The sequence below is a fragment of the Crassostrea angulata genome, chromosome 3 (genome assembly GCF_025612915.1).
Source record: "Crassostrea angulata isolate pt1a10 chromosome 3, ASM2561291v2, whole genome shotgun sequence".
In the NCBI taxonomy this organism is placed as follows: Eukaryota; Metazoa; Mollusca; class Bivalvia; order Ostreida; family Ostreidae; genus Magallana; species Magallana angulata.
This window is the reverse complement of record NC_069113.1, coordinates 39642260-39670015: the sequence shown is the minus strand read 5'-3', so window position 1 is coordinate 39670015 and position 27756 is coordinate 39642260. Positions and strand designations below refer to the sequence as shown.

The following is a 27756-nucleotide window of genomic DNA, read 5'->3' as shown; positions in this document are numbered from 1 at the left end:
CATGTATCAATAGAAATTCAACTCAGCTTGTTTTTTGGACTGATGCCTTAACTGGTGAAGACATATCGGTCCAAATATCAAGCCCAGCTGTACCCTTACAGAGATCAAATCAATACCTTCGTTAATGCTATTCCAAGACTATACAAAGCTTGATAATTTTTACAGATAAATTAAATTTTTTTTTTTGCTCTGCACTCTGATTGGCTGATTCTGTGTGTACCTGGTCGTAGTCCCATTACAGGTAGCACCCTGTGGCCCAACAACTTGTTGTTCTCATCCATAACAGCCATCCGTATAACCGCCAAAGTTGGCAACACAACCTACAAATCAATGCAGACATAAATACACAAGTTCATTATACTTCTGTTTATATTTTTTTCTATTTCAAGTCACAATGAATAAACCTGTTATTTCATCTAAACAACGTTTAATTTGAAATAGTTTCTGTGCTGTTTGCTTAAGGTGAATAATAATCAAAACAATTCACTGGCAGCATTCAATTTCCCACGCTTTTTATCTCCCAAATCTGCTAATGTTTTCAAAGTCACTACATTAAATTCAAAGTCTTGAACTTGTTCACTGTCAAGAAACTCTGAAGACTGAATTTCCTCAGATAGAGCTTCCTGTATGGTGAACCTAGTTTACCTTTTTAAAAACAAAAGGATCCTCATCGTAGACGGGATTAATGCCATTGTTTGGGACTGTTTTAGTTCGATGACGTCTGCGTACAGTGTCTGTAGGTAAACCATACATATCCACTTCTACATACGTCCCTATCTTTCTGTCAGTTACAAACTGCCCTGCTATAACCTACAAAAAAAATATATCGTGTGTAACTTCATTAAGTGAGGTGACCTTCAGAATTTAAACCTTGTTTCAGGGAAAAGACAAATAAGACAGCAGTCAGTAAGCTTTGTACCTTAAATAGTTAAGAAACAAAATTAACTCCTTGTTTAAATTACACTGTGTCAGTGTGAATTTAATACAGTGCAAATTACTAAGACAATAACATATCAGTTTTAGATATTTACCTTGATGGTTAATGTTGCTGCCACAACACCATCCATAATAGACTCTGCGAAGGGATCAAATCGCCTGTCATCCCTCCTCATGAAGTCTGGCTTTAAGATGTAGCCACAGTGATTATTGTACTCAAATATTCCCAGATTTAATTGCATGGCAAGGTCTGCAATAGACACCAAAACAAGCTGCTTAATTCTGCATTTTATATCAACAAAATATTATCTAAAAAGCTAAAAACTTATTCATCTATATCTTGTTGTTTTCAAAATTGTTGATGCCCTTGTTCTGTGGAACTATTTTCTTGAATAAATCATCATTTAAGTACATACATGTATACAGACACAAATATTGTACCCTCCTTGTCAGGGGCCCCACAGTATTCTGATTTTTAAATCAAACATTTTCTATCACCTACCTAGAGTTTGGAAGTTTAATGCTACTAATTGGCAACCAGCATTCCAGAAAATCTAAAATGACATACACATAAATACAATGATTTAAAACTCCTGTACAACAAGACTTTCTTTAAATACACATACACAACATCCCGTCTCCAATTGTCTTTGAAGTTAAATTTTGACATGAAAATTATTCCTTCATTATACTAAAATGTCAAATTTTAACATATGGAAATTCAGTGTTATATACCTAAATACAATTTACAATGTTTAAATTAAATCTTCTTCACATGAAAGACTATAAAATAATTATATTGCAATTAAGTGTTAACCTCATGCACCTATAGGGGCCAAGCTGCACAAAGACATAATTGAAAATCTGAATAAATTTAAAACAGACCTGCGGCAGAAAGTTACTGGAGTCCACCCGCTTCCCCCGGGGGTAGATCCGACTCAGCTGCCTCTTGTTATAACTGGTCCATGGTTAAGGTACAACATCCCAAAATACATTTAAATTCATTACTAAAAAGTGGGTAATTAAGAACAGAGAACACAGCTTTATTCCAAAAATCTCATCTTAACCGTTTTTATATTTTCTTTCTGTAATTTATGATTCAAATTCATTTCATTCAACTATAGAAAATGCCCTACTGCCTCATGCATCCTACAGGGCACATGGAGGATAGGTAAGTAAGTAAAGAAAATGCACCATTGACAGCAGAGAAAATTTGAGTCCCGGACAGAAATTGGCACTCTATCAATATTCTAGTATAAGAGATAGAGACTGCCCATATTGTATTGATGTACCAGTGTACACACAAGGATACTTGACAAACTCCACGGGGTACTCCTTTAGGAGACTGGTCGCCTGAGTTTCCACAAAGGAGGAGATTTCAAAACTTTTGTTTCTTTCTGAAATTGAAGGAATTTTTAACCATGTACTGACAAAAGACAAACACAATTCAATGATTTTACCAACTTTGGGACAACAGATTTTAATAGAGCAAAAGATCCAACAGCGGATGTACTTACTTTCTGAAACCTCAAAGGAATGGAAGTGAACTGGTTGAACATAGTTGACAAGCATTGACATTTCTGCACCTGCCTCTGCTTCTTTCCCTGCTGTTCCCTGAAAGAGAACAAATTCATCAAAATTATAAGGACTATATAAAAGGTATAACTCAAGTTCAATTCATATCTATTCAGCCATTACTCCACTCAGTTTCAAACTTCAAGTCTATATAAGCTGTCTTTATCAAGGAAATACAAAATTATATGAAATAAAAACCTTTTCTGTACGGAACTGCCTCTTCCGTCTTGCTTCCTCATTATCCTCATCTCCATCTTCGTCGTCATCGCTATCCGATGAATCTGATGCCACTTCCTCTGGCGTACCATCAGGGGCAGGTAATCCTTGGCTGACAACGTCCTCTGATACACTCTCTGTGCGTTTAGGGGTCGCCTCACTGAAACTCCCTCCCCCACTCCCTGTGGTCCCTACCCCGGTACCGCCAGTCCCGCCACCCTCATCCACCGAATTTGTGTCCCTTAATTGGCTCTGAGGTTTGGACAGCTGTTTTGGCTTTTCTGTAAAACAAGAGAGATATGCAGGTACACATGTCTCAACACAGCAAAATTTTTAAGCATTATCTGCAGCTTATTGTTTCAAATTAGTTAAAATTAAAATTTCAAAAAACTTTAAAATATTGGTTTTGCCCACTATTGTTTGTAACTTTCTAAAAGAGAACTGAAAAAACACAATAATCAAAAGCCATAGAACAAATTACTTGTTATACAAATTTTTCATTGCACAAGTATTTGCACAAACTCACCTTTGCACCTCAAAGATAATTTTAATCATTGTCCTTTTTTTTTGGCTTTTGTTTTTTTTTTTTAATAAAATTTTTAAATGCTATTCTACTGTAAGTGCAAGTATCACTCAATCTTGATTAGATGACAGATATAAGCTGATGTTATAAGCTGTGACAGTCAAATGCACAAAGAGAATCTGCAGCTTTGTTTTAAAACACAAAGAAGAACACATCTCAAAACAAATTGCTCACACTTTGTATACTACACACTCAAATCTGTTAAAAAATAACTATGAGAGAACTATATATTGGTGATTAATATCATGTTTATAATCTGATTAACAAACTGGATTAAGAAAAGAGTGTTAATTAGCATTAGATGATTAAATTGAGAAAGCTGTCAATTGAGATATAATTGAATATTTTCCAGTGAAAACCCAACACATCAAACATACAGCATCAATCCACAGAATCCAATCATGAACCACACAGAATAGAACAGTGGGTAATTGTAACATCTCATTTTTTGCATCAATTACATTTAAAATACTCCTCTCCCTCCATTCCTTCCATTGTTAAATAGAATGTAAAAGGTAGAAAATAGTACCTAATAAATAACTCAAACCTTTCTCTTCAAAACTTGAAAATCGTTTATGTTTCATGATAACACTTCCTTCTCCACTTTCTACAGAGTTATCTTTCTTTTACTTGATTATCATGACATCTTAATAAAAATGATGACAACAGTTTAAATATATTGCCCCTCTCTAATTTGACCAATGATTTTGCACTGCATATTAACCTGTGGCCAGAGTTTAGCAACATAAATAAAACTACAAGATGACATACTATACTTCACACAAGATCAGAAGCTAGCGACAGTGAGATAGAGAGTTAGGCATGGCCGCCTTCTGTTGAGATACTCCACTAAACTGTTTATATGGTGCTTCTGTGGTATAGCTATGTAAGTTGGTTAACTTTCAGTGCAAGAATAACATATGATTATAAATGAAACACGCTTTACCTCTTTTCCGCTCTGTAATAGGAATCAACAAATTTCTTGTTTAATGACACGTGGGAAATAACATTGGGCCTCTCGGTTCGTAGTACATATGGTACATATATTGAAATTAGCTGCTGAGCATCACATGTACCAAGTAAGGCAAGAATTCATAGCAAACTATTGAAATTTTAAGTGCATGTCAAAAGAGTGATCTGTTTTCATTAGGCTAAATCATTCCTTTTCAATAGAAAAAATAGTTTTAATGCAACAAGATAGCAAATCTTGATCATGCTGCCACTGATAGTTAGTTGGACATGTAGCTATATGTCATGAATCTGACCATGCTGGGGGAGAGGGTTTGGGTCTTTAGTCTTACCTCTTTGGTGCATATGTTTCTTTTTGTTCTTGACAATAATTTTGCGAACAAGAGTTGTAGGATCTGGTAATGGAGCTCCAATATCCAGCTGTGAAAGCAACAGGAAAAAATTCTTACTTTCAAAGTTCACTTCCTTGCTTGAACACTTATTGTATTAAATGTAAATGCCTAAAATTATGAGCACTTCAAGTACAAATACATGCACTTAAGCAATACCTGTTCTCATGAAAGAAAATTACAGAGGTATAAATAGAACCAGAGCAATGAATTGTTATTCAGAACCATAGTTTGTGTTCATATCTAGAGAGAAAATTTTTTTACAGGAAAATCATCCAGTTGGTCTGTGAGGAGCAAGTCACCAAAAATGTTTCTGCAATGGGCGGCCATTTTGGCTTGCTGCCTTTGCCTAATAAAAAAAAAATTATCAATCATAACAATACTTTGTCTAAATTATTTCAGGCAATTTTAAAGAGTAAAAAATGTTTAACTTGTTAATAAAACATTTTGTAAAATTCAAAATGCTGACTTACGAACAATGGTTTTCAAAAGAAAGAATGACTGGGTAGTCTGATGTCTTGAAAGCACTCTCTGCTATAGCTTCAATAACTTCCTACAAACAAAACACAAAACCATTCTAATTTCATACACTCTAGCAGTAAAAACATGTATGTACATTCAACACAGACTAAGTTAGCGAATTAACTCTTTGAAGCTGCACAGGGTTGGTGGAAGAGTTGTGAAGCCCAAGACTTAGGTATGATGAAATGATTTAAAACAAACTGAAAAATCGCTTTTTTCTATATTCACAAGACCTTCGTTTGTGTGCAACTTCATCATACTCTCAATTAACCTCAACTAAAGCTGTCAAGAATGAAATTAAGTTTCCATTGATTGAGAAATTTAACAACTCACAACAATTGCAAGAATTCGGTAAAAGAAAAGTGATCTACTGAATTAATTGTGCTGATTGTTATATTAGCCTGACGTTCAAATCAATTTGATTGCTGACACCAGGTAGCTTAGTTGGTAGAGCACCTGACTAGAGATAGATGGGGGCCTGATTTGAGTCCCAGTCTGGTCTATCATTACTTTTGTCCCAATCTGTTACATTTGAATAGTATTTACCTTGAAAGAGATCTCAGTGCACATGGTGTATCCATGAGTGATGATGGGTTCTTCATCTGCATTCCGGCCGTCCCAGCAGTCCAACTCTATACACCTACAGCCAGACAGTAGCACCTGCCGGTACATCTCAACTGATGACCGCCCAGTTAGCTGATGACCTGCAAGAAAATATGAATAGCGTATGTGCTATATACTGCATATCTGGTTCTGACTGCATGTACATAAGAGGACAACAGATTATCTACAACTGCGATGAATACTGGTAGTTTAAATGACTATTCACCACAGGTAAATAGCATGGAACCTTTTCACAGTAAGCCTTGTTTAGATATTTCTGGTAATTTTACAAAGAAAAAAACACAGAGTGCAATAATTAAAACTTTTTAATTAACACAAGACTTGAACTAAGCTCAACTTGACAATATAATAGAAACTGAGACTGCTTAATCAGGGTGTGTTATGTAACCATGTAGTTCATGACCTTTGACCCTTACTATATAACCATATGGTAGTTCATGACCTTTGACCCTAATTACCTTGTAGGTAGGTATTGTGACTGGAGTTGATGAAGTAGTGGGCCAGAGGTTGGTTCATATCATGACTGAGATCCAGGGAGTCTGGAGGTACTATATTATTATCTTCACTCATCAAGAACTTAAGAAATCCCTCTTGTGATAAATGCCCTGAAATTACAACAAAGCAATACTTAAAAACTGTTTAATTCATACACATATTAAAATAAAGAAAAGTTTCTCTCTACTGGAGCATCTACCAAAACTCACAACTACGGGTGTTCTATAATACAAGTATAGCATAAAACAATTACAGTTTGACTTCCTATTGCCGTTGGTGATTCAAAAGAAATCGAGCCTACAATATCATTATTTATAACCACAGTGAGGCTCAATCCATATACCAGTAACCTTAGACTGGCCTTAATATAAAGTCTTTAATTTTTTTTAGGTAAGCACAGCAAGTAATTTTGACTTAATATATATATATAAATATTTTCCCTTAATATACTGTATCTTTTTTTAACAGATTATCAGATTATAGTCTACTAAGAAGCCTATAAATAGACATTATGTTAGTATGCTCTACGAGAACTATGAGAAATTACAATTTTATATTGCTTTCATGCATCACACAAAAGGCCGATATCAGAATAGGGTGACAGATAAAGTGTTAGTTGAACTTAAATAAAAATCAAATCTTCACATCAATTAAATAAAATAAACAAGTATAAAATGTGTCTCTCTGTTTCAGATATGAATTAAAAACTGGTTTGATCAAGAAATCCCCAAATAAAGTTTTAACGAAACAAGAACCTATAAAGAAAAAAAAAACCAACAACTTTTGATCTACCAGGTAGCTACGAGAAGTAATATTAATAAAATTTAATACACTGTAATATAAACTTGAAATTCTTAAAAATGATCAAATCATTATCAAAATAAATCAAAAAATAAAAAACCGCTGAAGCTAATTAAAAAAAAAAGAGAAAAAGTTTGACCACTGCATGGCTGTAAAATATAAAACAAGAAAACCTCCCTGAATTTATATAAAAAACAAATACTAATGAAATGTGAAAAAAAACCCTTCATCCAACGTGTGGTATGAACAAATAACAAATAAAATGCTGCATTCACCCGTGTTTAACACTCTTTCCTCTGTATGACTAATACATGTATCCTAACAAAAGCAGACCTAAGGAATGAAATTCAATGAAAATGGTAATTAATGAAAATATGGACACTGTTTAATCACACATTAATCATGGTCAACATTTGGCATAAAAAGATTTCTGTTTTCTGTTTTAGAAAATTCCAGACACTTGTCAAATATTTAAGTAAACAGTATCAAAAACTGTTTTTCTTTGAAAAATTAATATGCAAATCTTTTTATTGGACTAGTAAATGTTAACCATTAAACCATTGATAGAAATGGAGAATAAAATAGGAAAGAAATGAGCACACTTAATAATAAGAACATGTATATAAATAGAAATAAAATTATAGAGGCAAATTCAAAATGAACAGAAAATTCTACTTCAAATCTGATCTACCTATCCCCCATCCAAACACAATGTGTTTGGACTTTAAGGAGGATGTTACTTTGATCTGCTTCACTAAATATTCAAGCCTTTATGTGAAACTGATCCAGTAACCATAGCAGTGCATGCCACTACCCACTTACCTTCCTCTTCTGAGAAATGATGGAGAATAAATGTCAATCAAGATTAATTGATTCTTCTATACGAAACAAAATAATTCCATAATATCATATGAAATTATTTTTGCTTAAAAGATAGATAATTTATTATCATAAAAGAAAAGCTAAAGGTTTGCTGTCAGTTTGAGTATTTTGTGAAATATGTCTACTGAGAAAAATCAGTGTTTGGCATTAAAGACAAATTGCTTAAATTGCAAAATCTAAACTGCACAATTCATATTTTATAAAATTACAGTGCAAAGAGAATTAGAATGCTTTATTAGGGTGTGTCCTCTAACAATTAATATATAAAACGAGAATTAATGCATCAGCTATAATCTATAAGAACTGTATATTATTCCAGAGTGTACTAGTATAACCTTCAGATATCACTACAGTATTTCCCTGAAGGAAAAGGCAAATATACCCTACTACTTCCAGAGAAAAGTGCAACACCCTAGGTTTTAGTAGGTCTGAGTTCAATTCAATTCTCATTTGCTTTTGTGGATATATACTGGCACTGTACCAGTTATCGGCTAAAATTTAACGTTTTCTTTTCGTAATTCCTTATTTCTTGATATTTTTGGATAAAACTTGACATACTTTAAAAAGTGAACTCCTTATTTATCAATCTGTTAGTTTATATCATTATTTGGAACCCAAAACATTTTTTTTTGTGCTTTTTAGCGCGCCCCGAATTTGCCTAGTTTTTACGATTTACTGTACCAGTTATCGGCTTCGTGATAATAACATAGTAAAATCCGTGTTCATGTCGATTTTATACTCTGCTAAATGTAGTTTGAATTATGCCCCTTGTGGGGTCAGACTAAAGTAGTCGGGGTCATGATACATTATAAACAAATCTCTAAAATTATTCGTTTATTATCAGACGGTAATACACCAAATGGTAGACTATTCAATGCATAATTATGCAATCAGACGTTCAATTGCGCTACGAATCTGTCGGAAAGTTGTGAATTCCTTTTGTTTATACATGTTAAATGTATTGGTTTTATATGTTAAATCAAAGAAGGGATATAATAACGTATCACAAAGAGGTAATATTCTATTTTTAACTCATTACGTCACTTCCCCCACTGCTGAAAGTGCAAAGATGTAAACTCAGCGGTAAATAATGATCGTTTAAGCTCATGTATAAAACATATTCAAGAAAATTTTCAAGCAAACTTACTTTTCTTTATTCGAAAAAGACGACTGAATTAAAAAATCTTGGATTGTTGCGTGCTTTAAACCCGAACTCTCAGTTTAGCCGATAACTGGTCTTAGCCGATAACTGGTACAGTACCAGTACAGAATGTGTTTTGGGTTTCCAATAAACAAGGAAATAATTTTTTTCTTTTAAATTAGAATCTCTGAAAAACTTTGCTCTGAATTCACAATCTGCATTGAAGTTTAATAATATATAACCATACATGTATGCATTGTCTACGTATTTAAACAAAAGGTGTAAACTTTATACATGTAATGACAGTTCCACTCTGTCAGCTAAGTAAGCATGTGTCCGTTGCTTCACCTGTAATGTGTTTTGTGGGGGAGGAGAATGATATCATTGATTTCTATTTCAGGCAAAAGATAATTGGTAAATCATGCATATATAAAAAAGTATGTGTTGTTTGAAATAAGAATGGTCAGATTACATGACGATCTTTGATACTGTATATGAATCAAATGCAAGTTTATGTCCTCATCGGTCATTCAATCTGAATTGCATTAAGTCTTAGATATAATTGCTAGCAACCTACACCACTCTACGAAAAAAAAAAGGTCATTCGCAAGGCAAACATATGCTTGTATTGTAAATACATGTTTCAAAATTAAGTAACTTTTCAACTGTTTTTGACTCCAATACTAGTAGCAAACATGTCTTAGAGAACTATACTGTTAAATCTAATTCTACAAGCAAAATTAATACGTGTAGTAGAAAAATAATAAATCAAATAATTAAAAATTTCTTCGAATAAAGTCCATTTTAAAAATAACTGCACTTAACGTTGATATAATTGATGACTTTCTTTGAAAATAGCCTTCCTAATTTAGTTTTAGTACAAAGTTAAATGACACCATTTACACTTTAAACTATGATGTAATTGATGATTTTTTTTAGAACTTTGCCTCCCTAAATTCGGTTCAAAGTAATTGCAATAAGTATGATCATTCTAAGCACCTTTTGCTGCCATGTTTTGTCTGGACTCGTACTGGTCTATGAGGTCCTGAGCCTGCCTGACTGTGTAGTAAGGGTACAGGATCTCGTTTAGGCGGGGGTCCCTCTGCTCCTTGTTCAGAAACTGCACAAACTGCTCCACAGTTAGATACGGCTTCTTCTTAGCACCCCTAATGACAGAAAAAATGATGTGTGTAGAATGTTGAATTATTATCTCTTTGTTTAATAAAGAAAATAAAAAATTGCACAGAGTACACAACTGTTAGATATGGCAGTTTTTTAAGCTTCCCTACTGACATACAGAAGAGTAAGGGTACAATGTCTAATAATGATCTCATTGTTTAATAAAATTTTAGCAACTGCACAAACTGCTTCATTGACAGATGCCTTTTTCTGAGCTCTCCTAATTACAGAAAGAAGAAAGGGGCTATAAGGTTCTCATTCATTTGTAAAATGAAATTTTCAAAACTGCAAACAGCGCCATAGCCAGATACAGTTTACACCCTCCTCCTCTAACTAGGATGTGAGGGGATAATTATAATGCTCAAAACTGCAACATATTTTGCAGAGCAAAGTTTCAAAAAAAGAATGGAATTAACTGTATTAATAAGTAATTCTTTGTCCAAACTTAGATATCAATGTTTCTGATAAAAAAAAAAGCTGAGCAGAGGACCATTGAATCATCAACTTTAAACAATACAGAAAAGGTTACCCACCCATCCCTCCCAATATTTCAAGCTAAGAAATTATTACTTTTTTTCATTTAATCTGTGCCAAGTACCTTACAATTCCAATTACAGATCTTCTCATGAATATTTACTCTGTAACTTACACTTCATCAAACACTTTGTCCACTTCTGTCCTTCCGACAAGGTGTCGATAGAAACTGAAAAACTCCTCAAAGGAAAACCTGTTTGGGTCGATAGTTTCATTCTACAATATATAGCAAATACAAGTGTACTGTTGTTAAAATTTTCCTAGATTATATATTGACTTCATAAATCTTACACTAGCTGGCTGTAGCAGTTAAAAAAGAATTATCCTCAATACTAGTAGCTCTTATAATATTTATAACATCATTATAATAGTATACATAAAAGGATCAAAACATTCTTGACTGATGTGAATAAAGAAAACACAATTTTATTGACACCTTTCAAAATACATATGTATGAACGCTGTAGTCATGTTATAGGAAAAAAACCTATTTATATTCATCAAACTTTTTACAAGACATTAAGCTACCCAGGATGTGTAAAGGACTTGGAGGAAGCTTTCCAGTTCAATTTCAAAATCCAGATAATTCAACAATAAATTAGCTAATAATAATGCAATGATGATGAAAAAAAGATGAGGCTTTTTCCTTAATCCTCATTACATTTTGTACATGTTATACACACTAATAATACAAGGAATCAAATGGAATTTCACATCATCGATAATTATGACAATTTCAATAGCATGTACACTTAAACTTTGCATAGAACATAAAAGCACAGATTTGATTGCATTTGTAAATGCGAAGGACTTTATACTTGGAGAGCAAAGGAGAAATAATCCACATAATGCAAGATTTTTTTGTAAATTCTATAAAAATGAGTGAAAGGCTCTTTTATACAGCTGGAAAAGGGGTCGAAACCATTAACAGGTTAATAGTGTTGGAGCAAAATGATTGTTTCTACGCTGTGTTAGGCTTGGAAATGAAATATGTAAGATGATGCTGTTATAAAAATGTTTCCTGAGATTAATAGCAAGAGGAACTTGTTCAGATGGCATCATTAGGAAATTCCATGCCATGATGTCATTAAACAGGTCATGCATATTCATGAGGCACTAAAGATTTCTTTTTTTTTTCTCAATTTCAGCCACAACCTTCAATCAAGAAAAAGGCAGAAATTTAAATAAAAACAATATTCAACCTGTTTAGGGTGTTTCGCCATTTTTTTAAATGGCAAGCTGATAAAACTGTCCTGAAATGCAACATTAAATAAAAGGAAGTCAAGAAAACATTGTGCATGGTAATATCTTGTATTCTTTAAAAAAAAAAAAAGAAAGAAGGAAAATGTGATCTCCAACAATTTTAATAAAAGGTCTCTAATAGTGTGTATAGTGTGTTAACAAAAAAGATAGAATGAAGAAGAAAGTCAGGATGTTGTTTTTCTAGTCTTGAGCCAATTTCCATCAGGGTATCAGAATATATCTAGTAATATGTTAGCTGATCAAACAAAAAGGTTGATTATAGATACAAATACTAGTAGCTACCAATTTCTACTTGCATTCTGAGTACTGACTATACACACATCAAACATTCTGCCTCTGTAATACAGGTACTAACCTTTCCAGCCACAAATCCTACAGAGTCCAGGGCCTTTTCCACTTTCCTCTTGTCATTAGAGTCTCTGGCCACCATTTTGACGATGCTGAAATTTATAGAGCAATGTTTCATTTATGTCTGTATTTACTAACAAGAGAAGAAAAATTTGCCAGCACTGACCATTGTAACAATTCCATATATAGTATACAGCTATAAAAAATATAAAAGTGAGATTATGGAATATAAGAAAGGAGATTCTTACATTAATTTTTTAGATGTATATCAATTCCTCAAGTTAGACAAGGAATCTATGGTGCATAACTACAGGACTTACTCCCATAGCTAGCTAAATACTACAATACTGAAATATCCCCACCCCCTTCATTTTTCGTATCGTTCATCCTCTTGTCAGTTCAAGACTGGGCAATTTAAAGACAATTTTTCAATTACTGTGTTAATTAAGAAATAATAAGTAATATCAATCGCACAACTGTGTCTTGACAAATTCAAGACTGGGCAAAAAAAAACAAGGGGCAAAAACTAACCCTGTGCTCAGTATACTGTAAACCAACATTTACTTGCAACCACTTACCGGTATTTCAAGGATTATTGGAGATATACGAAAGCCTTGTGAGCTCAAATTGGAATATTAAAAAATAAAAAGGCGTTACTACGTGATAAAAAGTCGTTATAACAAGATAAAAAGTCGTTATTATGACTTTTAAAAGTTTAAAATTAGAGAGCTGAGACATTTGATGACTGGTTTGCTGTGAGAACTATTTGTGATGATGAGGCACTCATGAACCTAGTGAAAATTTCTTGCAAGCGAATAAAAGTTGGTTTACAGTATTTATGAGCCCGCTCCTATTACATGTAGATCTGTGTTTCGGTGAGATCTCCTTACTTTTTGACCGGGATCCTCCCGTTAACGTCCAGTACATGAGTTAGCTTTGTATGGACCTTCTCTAGATAGGACAATACACTGCTATTCAAGGCCAGCAAGTTAGTGGCGAACTTCAGCAATTCATCCGTCCACTCCTGAAACAAATACAATTCTGTCATCAACTACTTTGATAGTACATGCATATGAAAAAGCGCTTTTAAATATTTTTTTGATTGTAATCACAGTGGATTCAAAATTAAATTTTTAAATTTAATACATTGTTCTACCTAATTCATTCCTTTGCTAAAATTGTTATATATTGTCTTTCATTGTGTTAAATTTTCAACTGTTATTACTGTCAATTCTACCAACTGTGGCTGGATTGCTTTGCAATGGTGTCTGAGAGGACATAGCTTTTTCTAATGCAGTACCTTCTGAAAGCCCAAGGCTACCAATAGTTCATTACCAAATGGAGATTCACTGAACATTTCAAAAACTATTAAAACATTTTGTAAATTAAAGATCAGTCTTTATATTCCTATTTCAGAGATGTAAATATGACATGTCCATCCAATACACAAGCTAGAGAAATGTAGATGTCAGCTAAAAGCTTCATATTAAATTTGAAGACCACAGTATTCGGGTATGCAAAGAAAAATCAATCGTTCATAATTGCAATGACACCCATCTATGTCTCTGCAAAAACACTTTGTAATATTTTATCAACGAAAGAATGAACAAAGAATTTGAAGGATTATTTCCTGGGTTTGGACATACCCTGGCCACTTCACGACTGGCACACACGAAGTTGACAAAGTCAATGTTGGTCATGTCCTTCCCGTAGCATACTGTGATTGTCTTGTCTTCCGTGGGAATATCAGAGGGACCAATCATGCATTGGTCTCGCAACTTTCCTTCCTAAAATTCATAAAGCAGAAAAAAATTCGATAAAAAAATGAAATCTAACTGTTTTTTCTTTTCTTTTTAACATTATATTTAAAAATCATATAAATTTTAATTCAATTATTCTTCTATTGCAATTTTAACATCAAACCTACAAAGAAATAGTCTTTCAGTTGCTGTCTTTTTTTTCACTACCCAATTCTAAAAATTGACTGGATACACTATCATTCAGTGTTTTGTTTGCGTTTTTTTCTTTATAAATTAACCCACACGTAAAAAATATCTTTATCAAATCAAACCAGATATATACATATGTAAGACTTTGTTAATAAGCTGCACACAAAAGCTATCCACCACCTTCAGCTATGAAAAATAAAAGTTAAGTGTATTAAATGATTAAAATAAATATGAAAACCAAATGTTATACATGTACTTAATATTATCATATAATCATTATCAAAAAACCCCTGGCTTCTGATATTCACTGCACTAGGATTTAGGAGTAACAGGTGAAAACCCATACAACAAACTAGAAATATCATATTTTTTCCTTAACTCATTCATTCAATCATTCAAAAATTTGTAAGAAGTACAGTCATCAATATAATTTAATTTATTGATGTTTTAAGCTTTATATATGACCTTCTGGTGTCTATTGAAATAAATGTACATTATAAGCTGAAATAATTGTCTTAAAACCATTGCATCTTATATGTGTACTCTTCAAACATCAATAAATGCAAATGTAAGTGTCCTGGTAAGTACATGAGTTAACTCGGTGAATCAGTATTCATGATTCTACCGACCTTCATCATCATCTAGATTCTACTTTATAGTATATCCAATCTTCTTCATCTGTGAAACAAATATACTGGTATCTTTACAAGTGTGGAGAATACGTACAGTTGCCCATTTGAATATACAACAAAATGGACCAGAATCACTGGGGTTTTCAAATGGTGTTTTTATGATTCGTTTTTCTCTTTGAAACTAATTCTCATCTGCCAGAACTCTTATGTGAAGGATTGGGGCCCACATAGCTTTCCCATGTGCAATGCAATTGGCAAGTAGGCTCTTGCGTGTTCTGGGTCTTTACAAAATACATCATTCTCCCTTATTACGCCAAGAGAATCATTAGTCATTATGGTCTCCAATGACTTCTGCAATATTCATTCTGCCAAACAAGGATGCAGTCTGGGGCAGCATGTATTTATGTGTCTAAGAGATCAAAAGTCAAGTACATCAGCCTCTTTGCCGCGTGTGTCAGTTTCCACAGCAATGAATCTCTTCCCCGGGTCGGAACATCGAGGAACTAAAACTCCGGAGAATTACACGGAGCGTATTAAAGAAATCCCACATAGATGAAATGTGACAAACCAGCATGCCATCCCACACTCTGTATTAAAGGCCACACAATCTCACAAAGCGGAAAAAGTATCCACCCTATTTGTTCTCCATGTTCAAAGCCTCAGATCTCGCGTTTTTATGAACAGTTTTGTAGCTGCAGGCACTGGCAGCAATACTGGTGGATGTAAATTGTAACACAGTAAATGATTACCTGTTTTTCACAGAAGAGCCTTCAGCTCAGTGTTTTTTCTTTAAATGCATAGTATAAAATAGGAAATAATCTTTAATGGCTGAATCATTCCCTATTAAAGTTGGTAAAAAAGGGTATCTTTTAAATTTAGTTCTCTCAATATGCTGTTAATATACAGATGGTTTAACAGCACATGCAATTATTAATTTCCATAGAAACAGATTTTCAAGACTTTGTTAGTTTTCATAATGACCTAAAAAGGTAATTAAGTGGTTTTTATATACCCCCTTTTATACAATCTTTATTGGCCAAGAAGTCACATAAATCTATATTACCAAAAGATACCTATTTATATGCTATATACTAGATGCTTTTATTTCCCCTCCACCTGACCTACTGACCAGATATGGGATCCATATTCCATCATTACACCATCATCACATCAGACTACTATACTGTGTAAACAATATGCTTGAAGCATATGCTTTGCTTAAAGACGAGGATTATTTGATGATAAGTTAATTATGTCTAGACCTCCATTTGACCTGATTGAAATCAGCTGTTCCGATGCCCTAATACATGTACTTTGTACCGAGTTCTTGTATCAGGTAGCTAATGGATGGTACCCAATGTTGGGAAAAAGTGGCTTTTTACTATACATACATTTTTATACATGTATACATTCAATTTTCAACATAACAATTTTTTTGTACAGTAAAACTCGTTTATTACGAACACGGATATAGCGAATTCTTGGAGGTAGTGAAGTTTTTTTGAGTCCCCGGTAAAATTCTGAACAAATCTATGCAAATTTTTACGGTTATAACGATTCGGATATAACGAATTTACGAATATAGCGAAGTCATTTTGAGTCTCCTTCAGGTGAATAATAACGAAATTTAACACTTTTATAACAAATTTCTTTAAAGTTAAAAAATTGTCCGAATGAATTTGCTTTCATAAATATTTTTCAATTCACAATCCGATTATTAAAGGTGTCAAAGTAATGTATTTTTATTTAAAGCCTCAATTAACAATCAAAGTACTGAAGTACTGAGGGGAGTTGATTTTATCGATTATTATTCATTTTAAAATCAACGACATGTTACTTTGCTTGGCAAGTAGTTTAAAATCTGTCTTTGAATTATGCACATTTTTATAATATGAATTCTCGGACTTTTCCGATAAGAATTTTGAGAAAAACCCCGTATAAATCGTGTTGTGTAATGATTAAAGATAGAATTGGTTCCATCAAACTATGTATAAGTTATCGAAATATTCAAAAAATTGTATGGATCCAAGCAATAATGAACTTGTCTCGTTCAACCAGATGCTCGGCTGTCTCCGTTAATCTCCAACAAGCAAGAGAATGTGTACACCAGGTCACGTGATAACTTGATGATGCGACCTCTAAATATAGAATGACTTTCTGCTTGTCGGAGATTTATGGAGACAGCCGATGGTTGTATTAATACTTACGACTGCAAAAAATATCTAAATTGTTCGTACTATTTAACATCTGACTATTTTCAAGGTTTTTCATAAATAAGTTTCTTAAAAACCAATGCTTCAAGATACATTAAATCAAATTGATCGATTATTTTCAAGAACTAAATTTTGTCAGCGGTGATGATTTGTGCTTAGGTCCAAACACTGTTTCACTTTTTAAAATCAACTCCCAAAAATTATAGTCTGGTGAAAGAAAACATGTATAAAGCCAATTCCCTGTACTTATTTTTTATAAATTCGTTATACGGGTGTAGAGAATTACAGATATAACGAAGTAAATCCATTGGACCCTCGGACTTCGCTATAACCGAGTTTTACTGTAGTATATACAGTAATCTGTGTTTATCAAAACAACATTTCAAGAAATTGTCACTTTTGTAACCACTTACCGACAGCTTTAATATATTGAGACAAGTGTGTGGGGATGGTTTATTTCAAGAACCCAATATTTATTATGTTACAATTTAACCATTTTTGTAGGTGTCTACATGATGAAATAATCCATTTGGCTTTTTGTTTTAAAAGTTGAAAATACATTAACATTTTAAGATTCTCATTGGTGACATTGCTATCTAGCAGCTTGTACATTATAATAGCATAAAATCATCAACTTATAAGATATCCTTCATAATTTGAAACACTTCTAAATCTTCAATTTACTCTCAACTTACAACAAATACAATAATAAAAGTTTCTAGGAGTGAAAATGTGCTAAGGTGATGTTTGTTGTGTTTTTGAGTATCTCATGTAGCAGGAATTGCACTTTTCTGTGTGTGGGGGGGGGGGGGGGGGAATGGGGATGTTACGCAATGAATTCAAGGCTTCCAAATTTTTTTTATCTGGTAATGATGTTTGAATACTAAATTATACATAGTGCTCAGTGAAAATTTGCTGGTGATCTATTGTGAATGATTTTCTACAGACTTTCCGATGGAAAAGCTGTGTTTTTGTTGGAGTTGAATAATATGTTAATTCATAATTCATTTCTGTTTTCCATGCATTTCAGTGTCCATATTCATCTTCATAACCAACAACATTGAAATGATTGCAAAATTTAGTGGTCACTAAAACCTTTTAACATTGAAATGATCCTCTTTCCTTTGTTTCACTTTATGGTACATGTAATATTTTGTTTTTACCCCACCTGTTGGTCATGTCCCACCTGGTAAATAATTCAATTACAACAAGGAAAGGGAAATGTACCTAATTTCAGAAATCCAAATGACAGTTGGCTTTACCTTACCATTCTTGGACAGGTGCTGTTCCCAAAAACCTAAATAAATCACTTCCTTATAGAAATCTGGACAAATACCAACGCATTGTGATTCCGTGGTCAAACATAGTCACTAAACTTGGAGTGAACACTTTAAGACTTTGTGCAGTGACAAGGGGAAGGTGTTTACCATACTGTCAAACACTTACATACTTAAATGAACCCTGGAATGAGAATGCAAAACAACTAAAACATCATCTAGTTCAGAGGTGCCATGTAAAAAAAAAAAAATCAAAATTTCACAAAAACATAAAATCTCTTTTTCATAAGTTTGCAACTGTTACGGCTCGATTCTTAAGATGGCTTCAGCAATATGAAGTGAATGAAGCAATTTATCTGCTTTACTAGTCTTGAAAATTCAATGCACACCAAGATGTAAAAATAAAAGCAAACTCTTTGCAGGTTTTCCAACTTAAGCAGAAAAACAAGTAATTGAGACTTCAGTTAAATAGATGTTTTATCGACAGCAGCACACATCACAACCACACAGCAATTTGATTCAATCTTTCTGGTGAGTTGGAGTTAAACAGTTCTACTCTTGAATCAACCTTATAGATCTTTTTCTTTATAGGTTTCCATGCACTTTGCAATAAGGCTTGTATCTATATAAGGGTAAAACTATCAGAAAGACACAAATCTCCATATCATTGTGAAAATGCAAAACTGTACGATTTTTTCCCACCTTGTATAATGAACAAACACTAAATTTTGCATTCTCACAACATAGTGATATTTGTACATTTCTAGCTATAGTTTCACATTATACAGATAATAATTTAATATAAGAGCAATTATTTCTTATAAATCTTACAAGCCTTGAATTTCAAGATTTAATTTTTATCCACTCCAAAATCAATTCAACAAGACATTTATACTCCATTCTTCTTTTCTAGAAATTAATATTTCATATGTATCCATCTGGATTATCATTGAATAGGTTAATTAGAAGCATCCTATTAAAGAAATGAAGTCATCGTTCACAACTGTTTTGTAAAGTTATATCAAATAACAAATGTAAACAATTTACTGGGTTTTAAATAACTCAAAGCAAATTAAGCATTAGTACAATTTTCAGTTTTACATTTTTCTCCTTTAAAGAAGGGGAAATAATTTTTGAACAAATTATAAAAATTGCAAGGAAATATAAGGTTACAATGCTACATGTACACTTAAATTAGAGAATATCATTTTGATAAAATAATTATGCATTTGTTTTTAGACACACAGAATGAAAGAAATGAAAAGTTAAATAATATAAGTAACAAATATTTCAATAATTTACATGAGCAAGTGAAATTATAACAATTAAAGCTACATGAATGAGGAAAAAAGAGTTAATCCCCCTTGAAGGGGGGACTATATAAGCCTACAGGGTAAAAAACAGATTAATCGTTGGGGTGCAAGATGTGTTTATACAAGTGTGAACGATGGCTTTTTGTTTTTCTGTGAATTGTGTCCACGCTATATGAGAGAGAGCAGATCAAACCTACTAACGTACCGGTGCAGAGGGCCTACGATTACTACCCTGAAATAACAAACACTTCAGTCATGGAGAGACACGATTACTACCCTGAAATAACAAACACTTCAGTCATGGAGAGACACGTGTTCCACAGACATCCCAGGCCAGTCATAAAGTCTTGTTTGATCCTAAACTTTCACACTGCTGCTTGCTTTTTATGTACTCTTTACCATCTGTGAGTAAACACTTGGGGGGGGGGGGGATGATTATCAGCATTTTAAAATGCATTTTGATACTTAAGCTTCATGCCATACCATTTTTGAAAGAAAAGTTCTGGCCCCATCGTCACCAAATTTTTCAAATCACTCAACTCAATCCTCAACTTAAATCCTTTAAGAGAAAATTGCATACATTTGAGGTAAAAACACCGACTTGAGGCTGAGTATTGACTTAAGGAAAGTTGGTGGCGTTGGGACCGGTTCTTACATTTAGGGACACGCAACTTTCCTCAGTTTTAGATTATTTTCCCTGATAGATTATTACTTCTTTATTTGTATTTAAACCTCTTAATGCCCAAAATCTCAGGGTGCATTACCAGGCTGTTTTCTTAGTTAAAATATTTTGAATTTTTTTTTTAATTGCATACAATACGCAACTGAATGCTAATTATTAAAGTCATTGTATATATATTTTTGGGGGGGGAATTTATATACCCTGGTATACAAATGGAAAAATATCACATAACATGAAAATATAATTTGGAATTACACAGTGGAAATCTTCACATTGCAGATTTGGTGGGGGGAAGGGGGGTGGAGAAAATAATGGAAAATAGGTCGCATATGACCTTTAAAAAAAACCTCAAAACATAATAATTTTTTTTACCCATAATTTTCAGTGAAAAGTAAATTTGAATGCTGGTAATAAAGCATGCAGCAGTATGAAAGAGAACAAACAAAGCTCTAATTTGGTCCTGGTTTCAAGCAGAATATTGCATACAATACTGAAATAGGAAGAACAAAATAAACTTTATCTTTTAATTAAAATGCAATTTTAATTAGTTATTTTTTCATTTCAGATCAAAACATGCAAGAACAAAAGTGAACTGCTCACACACTTTTCAATATAAGAAAAAGTAAAACTATTATGCAAACATTTTACTACAAGTTTGTCCAGTAAAAAAAAACAAATGACTCTAGATAACTCTTGATTCAGAAATTTTCAAGGGGCCTGGAAAGGATATACTCCTCTTCCTTACACCCCCCCCCCCAAAAAAAAAAGAGAAATAACTTGTTACATTGTATAATGAAATAAATCAATAACTTTTATCATCTACAGATGTACTGAAGAATACATTAATGAAGGGCAAATTCTGACAGTTGGTGAGGAGGAAAGGAGTAGACCCTTGGAACAGTACTGTATACTGGGAAATATTCGTCCCTGTTTTATTTTCGCTCCTTTCGCCCTCGTTGTCAGAGGGCGAATTTAAGACTGGGCAAATTCTAAGTCACAAATAATATCTCTGTAAACACAACTACAACTGGGTGAATTAAAGACTGGGCAAAACCGTTTGCTAGTGGAGAAGGGCGAAAATAACATGGGGCGAAAATAATCCTGTATACATATAGTGTTGTACTTATTTAAATATCGATTCATGACACTTCAAAATAAAAATAAAAAATAAATCTATGAATTGAAGTCCAAGTTATTTAGAGTCATCTGTATAATGCACATTGGTCTCATAGTTAAATAAAAAACAACAAAAGTTCAAAGTGACATTAACATATAAATCTAACATTCATTTACTACAGGCATTTTATTTTCCTCTATATTTGCATGAAATTGTGACAAGCTCATACACCAAGACTGACCTAATTTTTATTTATAAACAAACATGCATTTATTTTCCTTTCCCAGAGCACCTAACATATATGTAATATGTATGATGGACCTAGCAAGTACATGTATAATACTGCAGATGGTGACATGCTATGGGTCAGTACCTTTGGAACCCGGGCGTATCTTCCTGTCCGTGTGTCTCGGATGTAGGAGATGTCCAAATAGTCCATATCCTGAAGGAAACAAATAATAGATGTGAAATGTGCTCAGCTTAGCAATTAAATGAACTCAAGACGAATGCCTATCTATTAACAAGGAGTTAAGTTTTAATGAATGCATTATAGATCTGGTGCATCTATTACTGGCTAAAAGTTACTGTCACTTTCTAATATGATGAAATTTACAATGTATTCAAATGCATAGTAAATGTATGATTTAATAAATGGAAGAATATATTATCACCCTACACGCATATTAACATGGATTTTATAAACATATAAGTGAATTCTCTTTTATATTAAATTTAATATGAATTAATTAATGACATTGCATATAAATCACAACATTAATGTTTTTAATGAAGACAGATTTCTATGAATCAATGCAATAATTTATTATTAATAGTGCTAAGACACATGCCACTGACACTAACAAACCAAAATATCATAAAGTCCTTGATACTATAAATAAAAAGTCTTACATAATATCACTAGCAAACTAAACATAGCATTGAATTTGTCAAAATAACTCAGCCTCTGTTTCTCGATCATTCTCCACTACTATTATAAATGGACAATATATATACATAGGCGTAAAGTCTATTTCAGATAAACAGCTATTTTAATCACTAGAAATGTCCCTACACACAGTCTCTCGTCAACAAATATGAAGCGATCCATAATTATTTCCGTCACCTTCAGCCTCTTTGCACCGACTGTGTAAGGTCAACATTCAGTAGGGCCTTCTTTTTCATAACTGATATTGTGTAGACCAATGATTTTCAAAGAAACGACATACAGTTAGATGAAAATTGAGAATGTTCAAAAAGAGAGTTTTTCATTTAGGATTTTGAAATCTGAATTATATAACTCTGAACAATATCCGTTTCGAGTATGTTCTGAAGTAATTCATTTTTGGTTTAGTGTCTAGTAATTGTGATTTCAAATCTTCTTTAACCGTCCCTTTTTTATATGCTACTTACTAATTTTTGTTAATAAATTTGGCAAAACAATTTATAATGCCACAAATGAATGGTTAGTGTTAATGCTAAATGTTCTAAGGTGACACGTCTTTTCTGAATTTGAAAGCAAGGAAATACCATTTGCATTTATTTTTTTAATATGGATCTTTTTTTCCTTGAATTTTTTGCATGATTTACAGGTAAATATATGGAAACAATGCTTTAAACCTACTGCAATTAACATGGCCACTCTTCAAATTACGGGAGACAATTTTAATGTTGCGATAATCTTTTAGTGAAGTTTTAATGGCTAGCATTAATATCATTTGAGCAATAAGAAATGGAATCTTCTTTATTAAGTTATGATCATTTTCCACCAGGTTTTTGATTCTTCAAACTTATGATTATGCAATTTTTGAACTGACACTAGGTTTTCATGTTGCAATGGCACTTATACATTCTTCAAGAACCAAAAAAAAAACCTGCCATATGGGAAATCACACACCTGCCAATACAATGAATGTTGCTGTTAATTTTTCCCTCAATGCTAAAATATACCCTGGTCTTATGATTATAGAGAGGATAAAGAAATTCCTATCATGGCATATATCTAACCCTTAATTCTGCCAGCTCTGCAATCAGTTGCCTCTTGCTTGAATTGGCAACCACTTTGGCAAATAATATCTGGTCAACTTTTGTCAGTCACATCAATCTATAAATCTGCCCACTCTTTTAACAACTACTGGAGGGAATTCTTGGCAAATACATACAAGTAATATGCAATCAGTCATTTATATACTCAGTACCCATCACTATAGACTCAGATGCATTAGTGGTGTCTGTAAATAAACATTGCATAATGGACCAGTAAATGGCTGTAACCGACACAAGAGATCAGAGCTACTGCGGTGTTTCTTTTGTGTGCAGACAAAATAGAGTAGCTTTTATAAACACACCAAGAAGTCTCCACAATCCTCATCCATTCATATTCCATTAATCCCCAAAACAATACAATTATCAGACATATTAGATTGTATGACTACTACTACTATACATTGCATACCAGTTTTAGATATATTAATAAACAGTAATTTTTTTCAAATCAATAGAATCAATTAAGAAATTGCCGTTGTTCAGAAATTTAAGCTCACATCTTTCAACACATATGAGGTTAAGTTTGATATAGTCATGAAATACTGCAAAATTGAATTTGTTACCTTACCACAATACTTAATAGTACCAGTAAATGGTTGCTCAACATCTGTGCATTGATATGATGCAATGCTCTTCTGCAATTTATCATAATTAAAACCAACAGCATCACTGATAAATTAAGCCTTAAATATTGAACATTTAATTACCATGTATCGAGAATTTGCATTTAACTACATTGAATTCCTGTGGTTAGTTTCTTAACACCCCCCTCCCCCTTTTTTCAGGTGATCCCTTATTTTAGAACAACACTGAAATTTACAACTACTTCAGCATAACAAAGTTAGTACATATATATATCCTGGTTAGTAGTCTACATATAGGTAATTCAAAGATGTTATAGCCAAAATGGCCTCCACTGGAACCTCAGAGAAGAGTTCTCAGAGAAGCCTTTTGGATTCAGGCAAAACTAGATGGCTCAAATAATATACTTAATCTCATGCCACTCTCAACCTTCTTGACAAATGAACGGACATTGTATCAAAATATTATGAGAGCAAAAGAAAGCAAATGCTTCCAATATACACCGGAAAAATATTCTCATGTTGACAACTTGTAATGGGTTGTATTTGATTTTGACCAATGGCTACATTCACATTTGTCGAATACCACTGAATAATTCCTGACGACAAAACATTCCAGCAATCCGTACACTGAACAAGCATTACATGTAAGTGTATTACACATGTATTATAATATGCGATAGTAAAACTTTAAACAGGAGTATAATGATTAAAAAAGAAAATTATAAAATCATACAGGTTTGGGGTTTTTATAATCTACTTAATAAATGTTACAGGCATTCTACTTAGCAGGAAAAAAAATCAGATCACTTGCAAACATATTTTAATAATGATATATAAAAAGAAAAAAAAACTAAGATAAAATAAAGAAAAAAGTAAACTCTAAAAGAATCATATATCTCGTACAATAAAAAAACACAACTAAATGTTAACAATGTACCGGTATTGATTATGACATAAAACAAACAGTTCCTTCAAAATGAAATTCCTTTGAACATGCATGATTCATAACTGCAATCTGTTGGGGGAAAAAAAAAACTTGTCAAAATGTGGGCCATAACAGTTGCTTGATACCCATTAGATGTCATTAATGATATAGATTTACATCAATTTGAAAGGTTCTCCTAATATCCCTGCACTCTAGCAATGGATTCAGCTTAGTATTTATATCATCATTCTCAGGAATATCAATACCATACTAAGTGAATCCGATCAAAAGTTTTAGAAGATTTGCTTTTAAATTTTTTTTTAAAGCAGTTTTTTAGTTGTCAATCTACTAATTCAAAAAAAAAAAAAACCGGGGCCATGCAGCCTTTAGCTGAAAAGAACAAATCATTTACTACTTCTTAGAGCTGGTATCATCCTAACACTCAATACCAACTTTACCCATGGGCCAAGATCAAATTTAAGCTCAAATGAATTAAGATTAGCATGAAACACGAAAATTGATCCAAGTCAATGAAAATACAGTAAAATTTGGTCATAGCAAATTCTTAAGAACCTCTGAACTTAGTATTTATTTCGCTATATCCATAATTCATTATATCGGTATAACAAATTCATAAAAATAAATACAGCAAACTTGCGGACCTGCAAACTTTTAGTACCTAGTGTGCTCTTTTTAGCATATATTATAAAACCTACTTTGAAGAACTAAAATATTTGGATTTAATTTGTGCATTCATGTTGAATCTAATATTAATGACAAAATAAATCAAACTTATGGGAATTTCATACAATTTGTTATTCAGAATAAATTTTGTTACAGCATATAACCAGAATAGAACTATGCCATTTTGGATCCTAAAAACTTTCCCTATATCAGAATCTGTAATTTTGCTGTATCCTTGTTCATATTAAACAAATTTTAGTGTAGTATTAAACTTACTTTTTTTGAAAAATTCTCCACTAGTTTAACTGTTATCTTTAAGTAGCAGTATCAAGCAACTTTATACATGTACCTAGGTGTATAGTGTTTGTGAACCTTTTAAAAACTGTCTGTAAGCATACCGCAATGTACAGAATAAAGAATACAAAAGACTATTTCATGCCTCTTTCTCTATATATAAATCAAATCAGGACTGGTTGCATCAATCCATGCCCTACTATACTTACTGAACTGTCATCTTTGGACGTCTGAAATTGGTGGCACATAAGTCATAGCTAAGGTTCTAAGTTATTTCATCTAAAACATGGCCAAAAACCATAACTTTAGCTATATCTTCAGGTCATGGATGCAATCTGCTGCATTAGCAATGGGAAACAATTGGGGATTCTTTAGAATATCTCAACATGAATTACTGCAACTGCATTCCATCTATATTTTTTTTTTTAAAAGGACAAATTTTTATGTCCTATATGATGGAAAAGATGAAGTTGTCAGTTATCACTGGCTTAAGGCTTGGTCGATGGCATTAGCATACAATTCTCTGGGGAGTATACAACCATTGAACAGGTTTATCACAATTTCCTTCAGAAGCAGTGAGTCTATACTACTTCTGTCTCTCAAATTACTCAATTCATTCATCTTAATTTATTCTGAATTCAGTTTATTGAGTTTAAATTATATTATAGAAGACTTATGAGAGACTGATCATCACAACAGATTATCACTGCGCAGAATAATCAAGAACTGTATGCCATTGTTCAATGCCTTCAACCTTAAAATAAGATATAAAGCCATTTTCAAATCAAAAAGATAGCATTAAACTACAAAAGTGTCATTTACATAGATATTCTCAAGAGCATGTCTGCACATATCAAAGCATGTAAACAGAAGCAATTTCCCCCAGTAATAAAACAGATTGAATCTTCATGACAAATTACCAATGCTTATCTTTTTCCCTCTCTCTCAATTTTCCAGAAAGCTGAGAGTTCGACACAAGTCGGTAAAGCTATAAGTTTCAGGCAATATTCCATGAAAGATTTTGCAGTAGCCCCAGCCACCAGACAGAGCCCCTTAACACATGCACTGGTTGAGAGGGCCCGGTAAAGACTGATTGGTTTTAGGGGTGGGTCGCGTTTGCCCCCTATAGTTACCTTGTTCTGGTCTTTCCAGTACAGGATGTAACCCTTTGGGTCCACCTTCAAGGTCACAGGAGTCCCTGTTTGGGAGGTCTACAAAATAAAAAGTACAAAACTAGATTTTATTGATGCTTACCAAGTTTAACTCAGTTTCATGAAAATTTTAGACCACAAAAGAAGATTGATTAACAGGAGGCCCTTGGGCCTCAAGAGTCACCTGAGTATGTTACAACCTTTATAGGGGTTCATAGAGTAGCAATTTAATAATTATATGATAGAGATGTATAATAAACAGACAGAGGAAAATATGTTGCTTAAAAACTAAATTCTCAAAGAGAAAAATGAAGAATCTAGAAAAATAAATTCTAAATAAATGAATTTTTCAAAACATTTGATTCCATTTAAAACAACATTCATTTATCATGTGTTTTTCTGAAAACCTGAATAATAAAGTAATTGTCAGTAAAC

The 27756-nt window shown here is 32.9% G+C and overlaps 1 protein-coding gene and 1 long non-coding RNA gene across 14 annotated transcripts in view; one reads left to right on the top strand and one right to left on the bottom strand.

Annotated features, from left to right (window-relative positions):
- The window catches only part of LOC128178646 (1-phosphatidylinositol 4,5-bisphosphate phosphodiesterase beta-1-like), a 54956-nt gene that overhangs the window by 13020 nt on the left and 14180 nt on the right, over positions 1-27756 (bottom strand). For 4 of the 13 annotated variants that reach the window (XM_052845895.1, XM_052845907.1, XM_052845897.1 and 1 more), the window contains exons 2-25: positions 27304-27381; positions 26380-26400; positions 22014-22082; positions 20047-20073; positions 19097-19150; positions 14104-14244; positions 13348-13481; positions 12465-12549; positions 12049-12099; positions 10962-11062; positions 10133-10299; positions 6273-6419; positions 5737-5894; positions 5142-5221; positions 4933-5017; positions 4612-4699; positions 2710-3008; positions 2454-2550; positions 2249-2333; positions 1822-1894; positions 1439-1490; positions 1032-1186; positions 646-810; positions 221-320 (exon numbers count right to left, since the gene is read on the bottom strand). In XM_052845895.1, the coding sequence (XP_052701855.1) occupies positions 221-320; positions 646-810; positions 1032-1186; positions 1439-1490; positions 1822-1894; positions 2249-2333; positions 2454-2550; positions 2710-3008; positions 4612-4699; positions 4933-5017; positions 5142-5221; positions 5737-5894; positions 6273-6419; positions 10133-10299; positions 10962-11062; positions 12049-12099; positions 12465-12549; positions 13348-13481; positions 14104-14244; positions 19097-19150; positions 20047-20073; positions 22014-22082; positions 26380-26400; positions 27304-27381 (2512 nt within the window). The remainder of the gene's footprint in view (positions 1-220; positions 321-645; positions 811-1031; positions 1187-1438; positions 1491-1821; positions 1895-2248; positions 2334-2453; positions 2551-2709; positions 3009-4611; positions 4700-4932; positions 5018-5141; positions 5222-5736; positions 5895-6272; positions 6420-10132; positions 10300-10961; positions 11063-12048; positions 12100-12464; positions 12550-13347; positions 13482-14103; positions 14245-19096; positions 19151-20046; positions 20074-22013; positions 22083-26379; positions 26401-27303; positions 27382-27756) is intronic. The other 9 variants (XM_052845896.1, XM_052845909.1, XM_052845906.1 and 6 more) reach the window with 7 other exon arrangements.
- On the top strand, positions 20125-22016 carry LOC128178647 (uncharacterized). The gene is made up of 2 exons (XR_008242987.1): positions 20125-21423; positions 21928-22016. It is a non-coding gene; the product is annotated as an uncharacterized LOC128178647 (long non-coding RNA).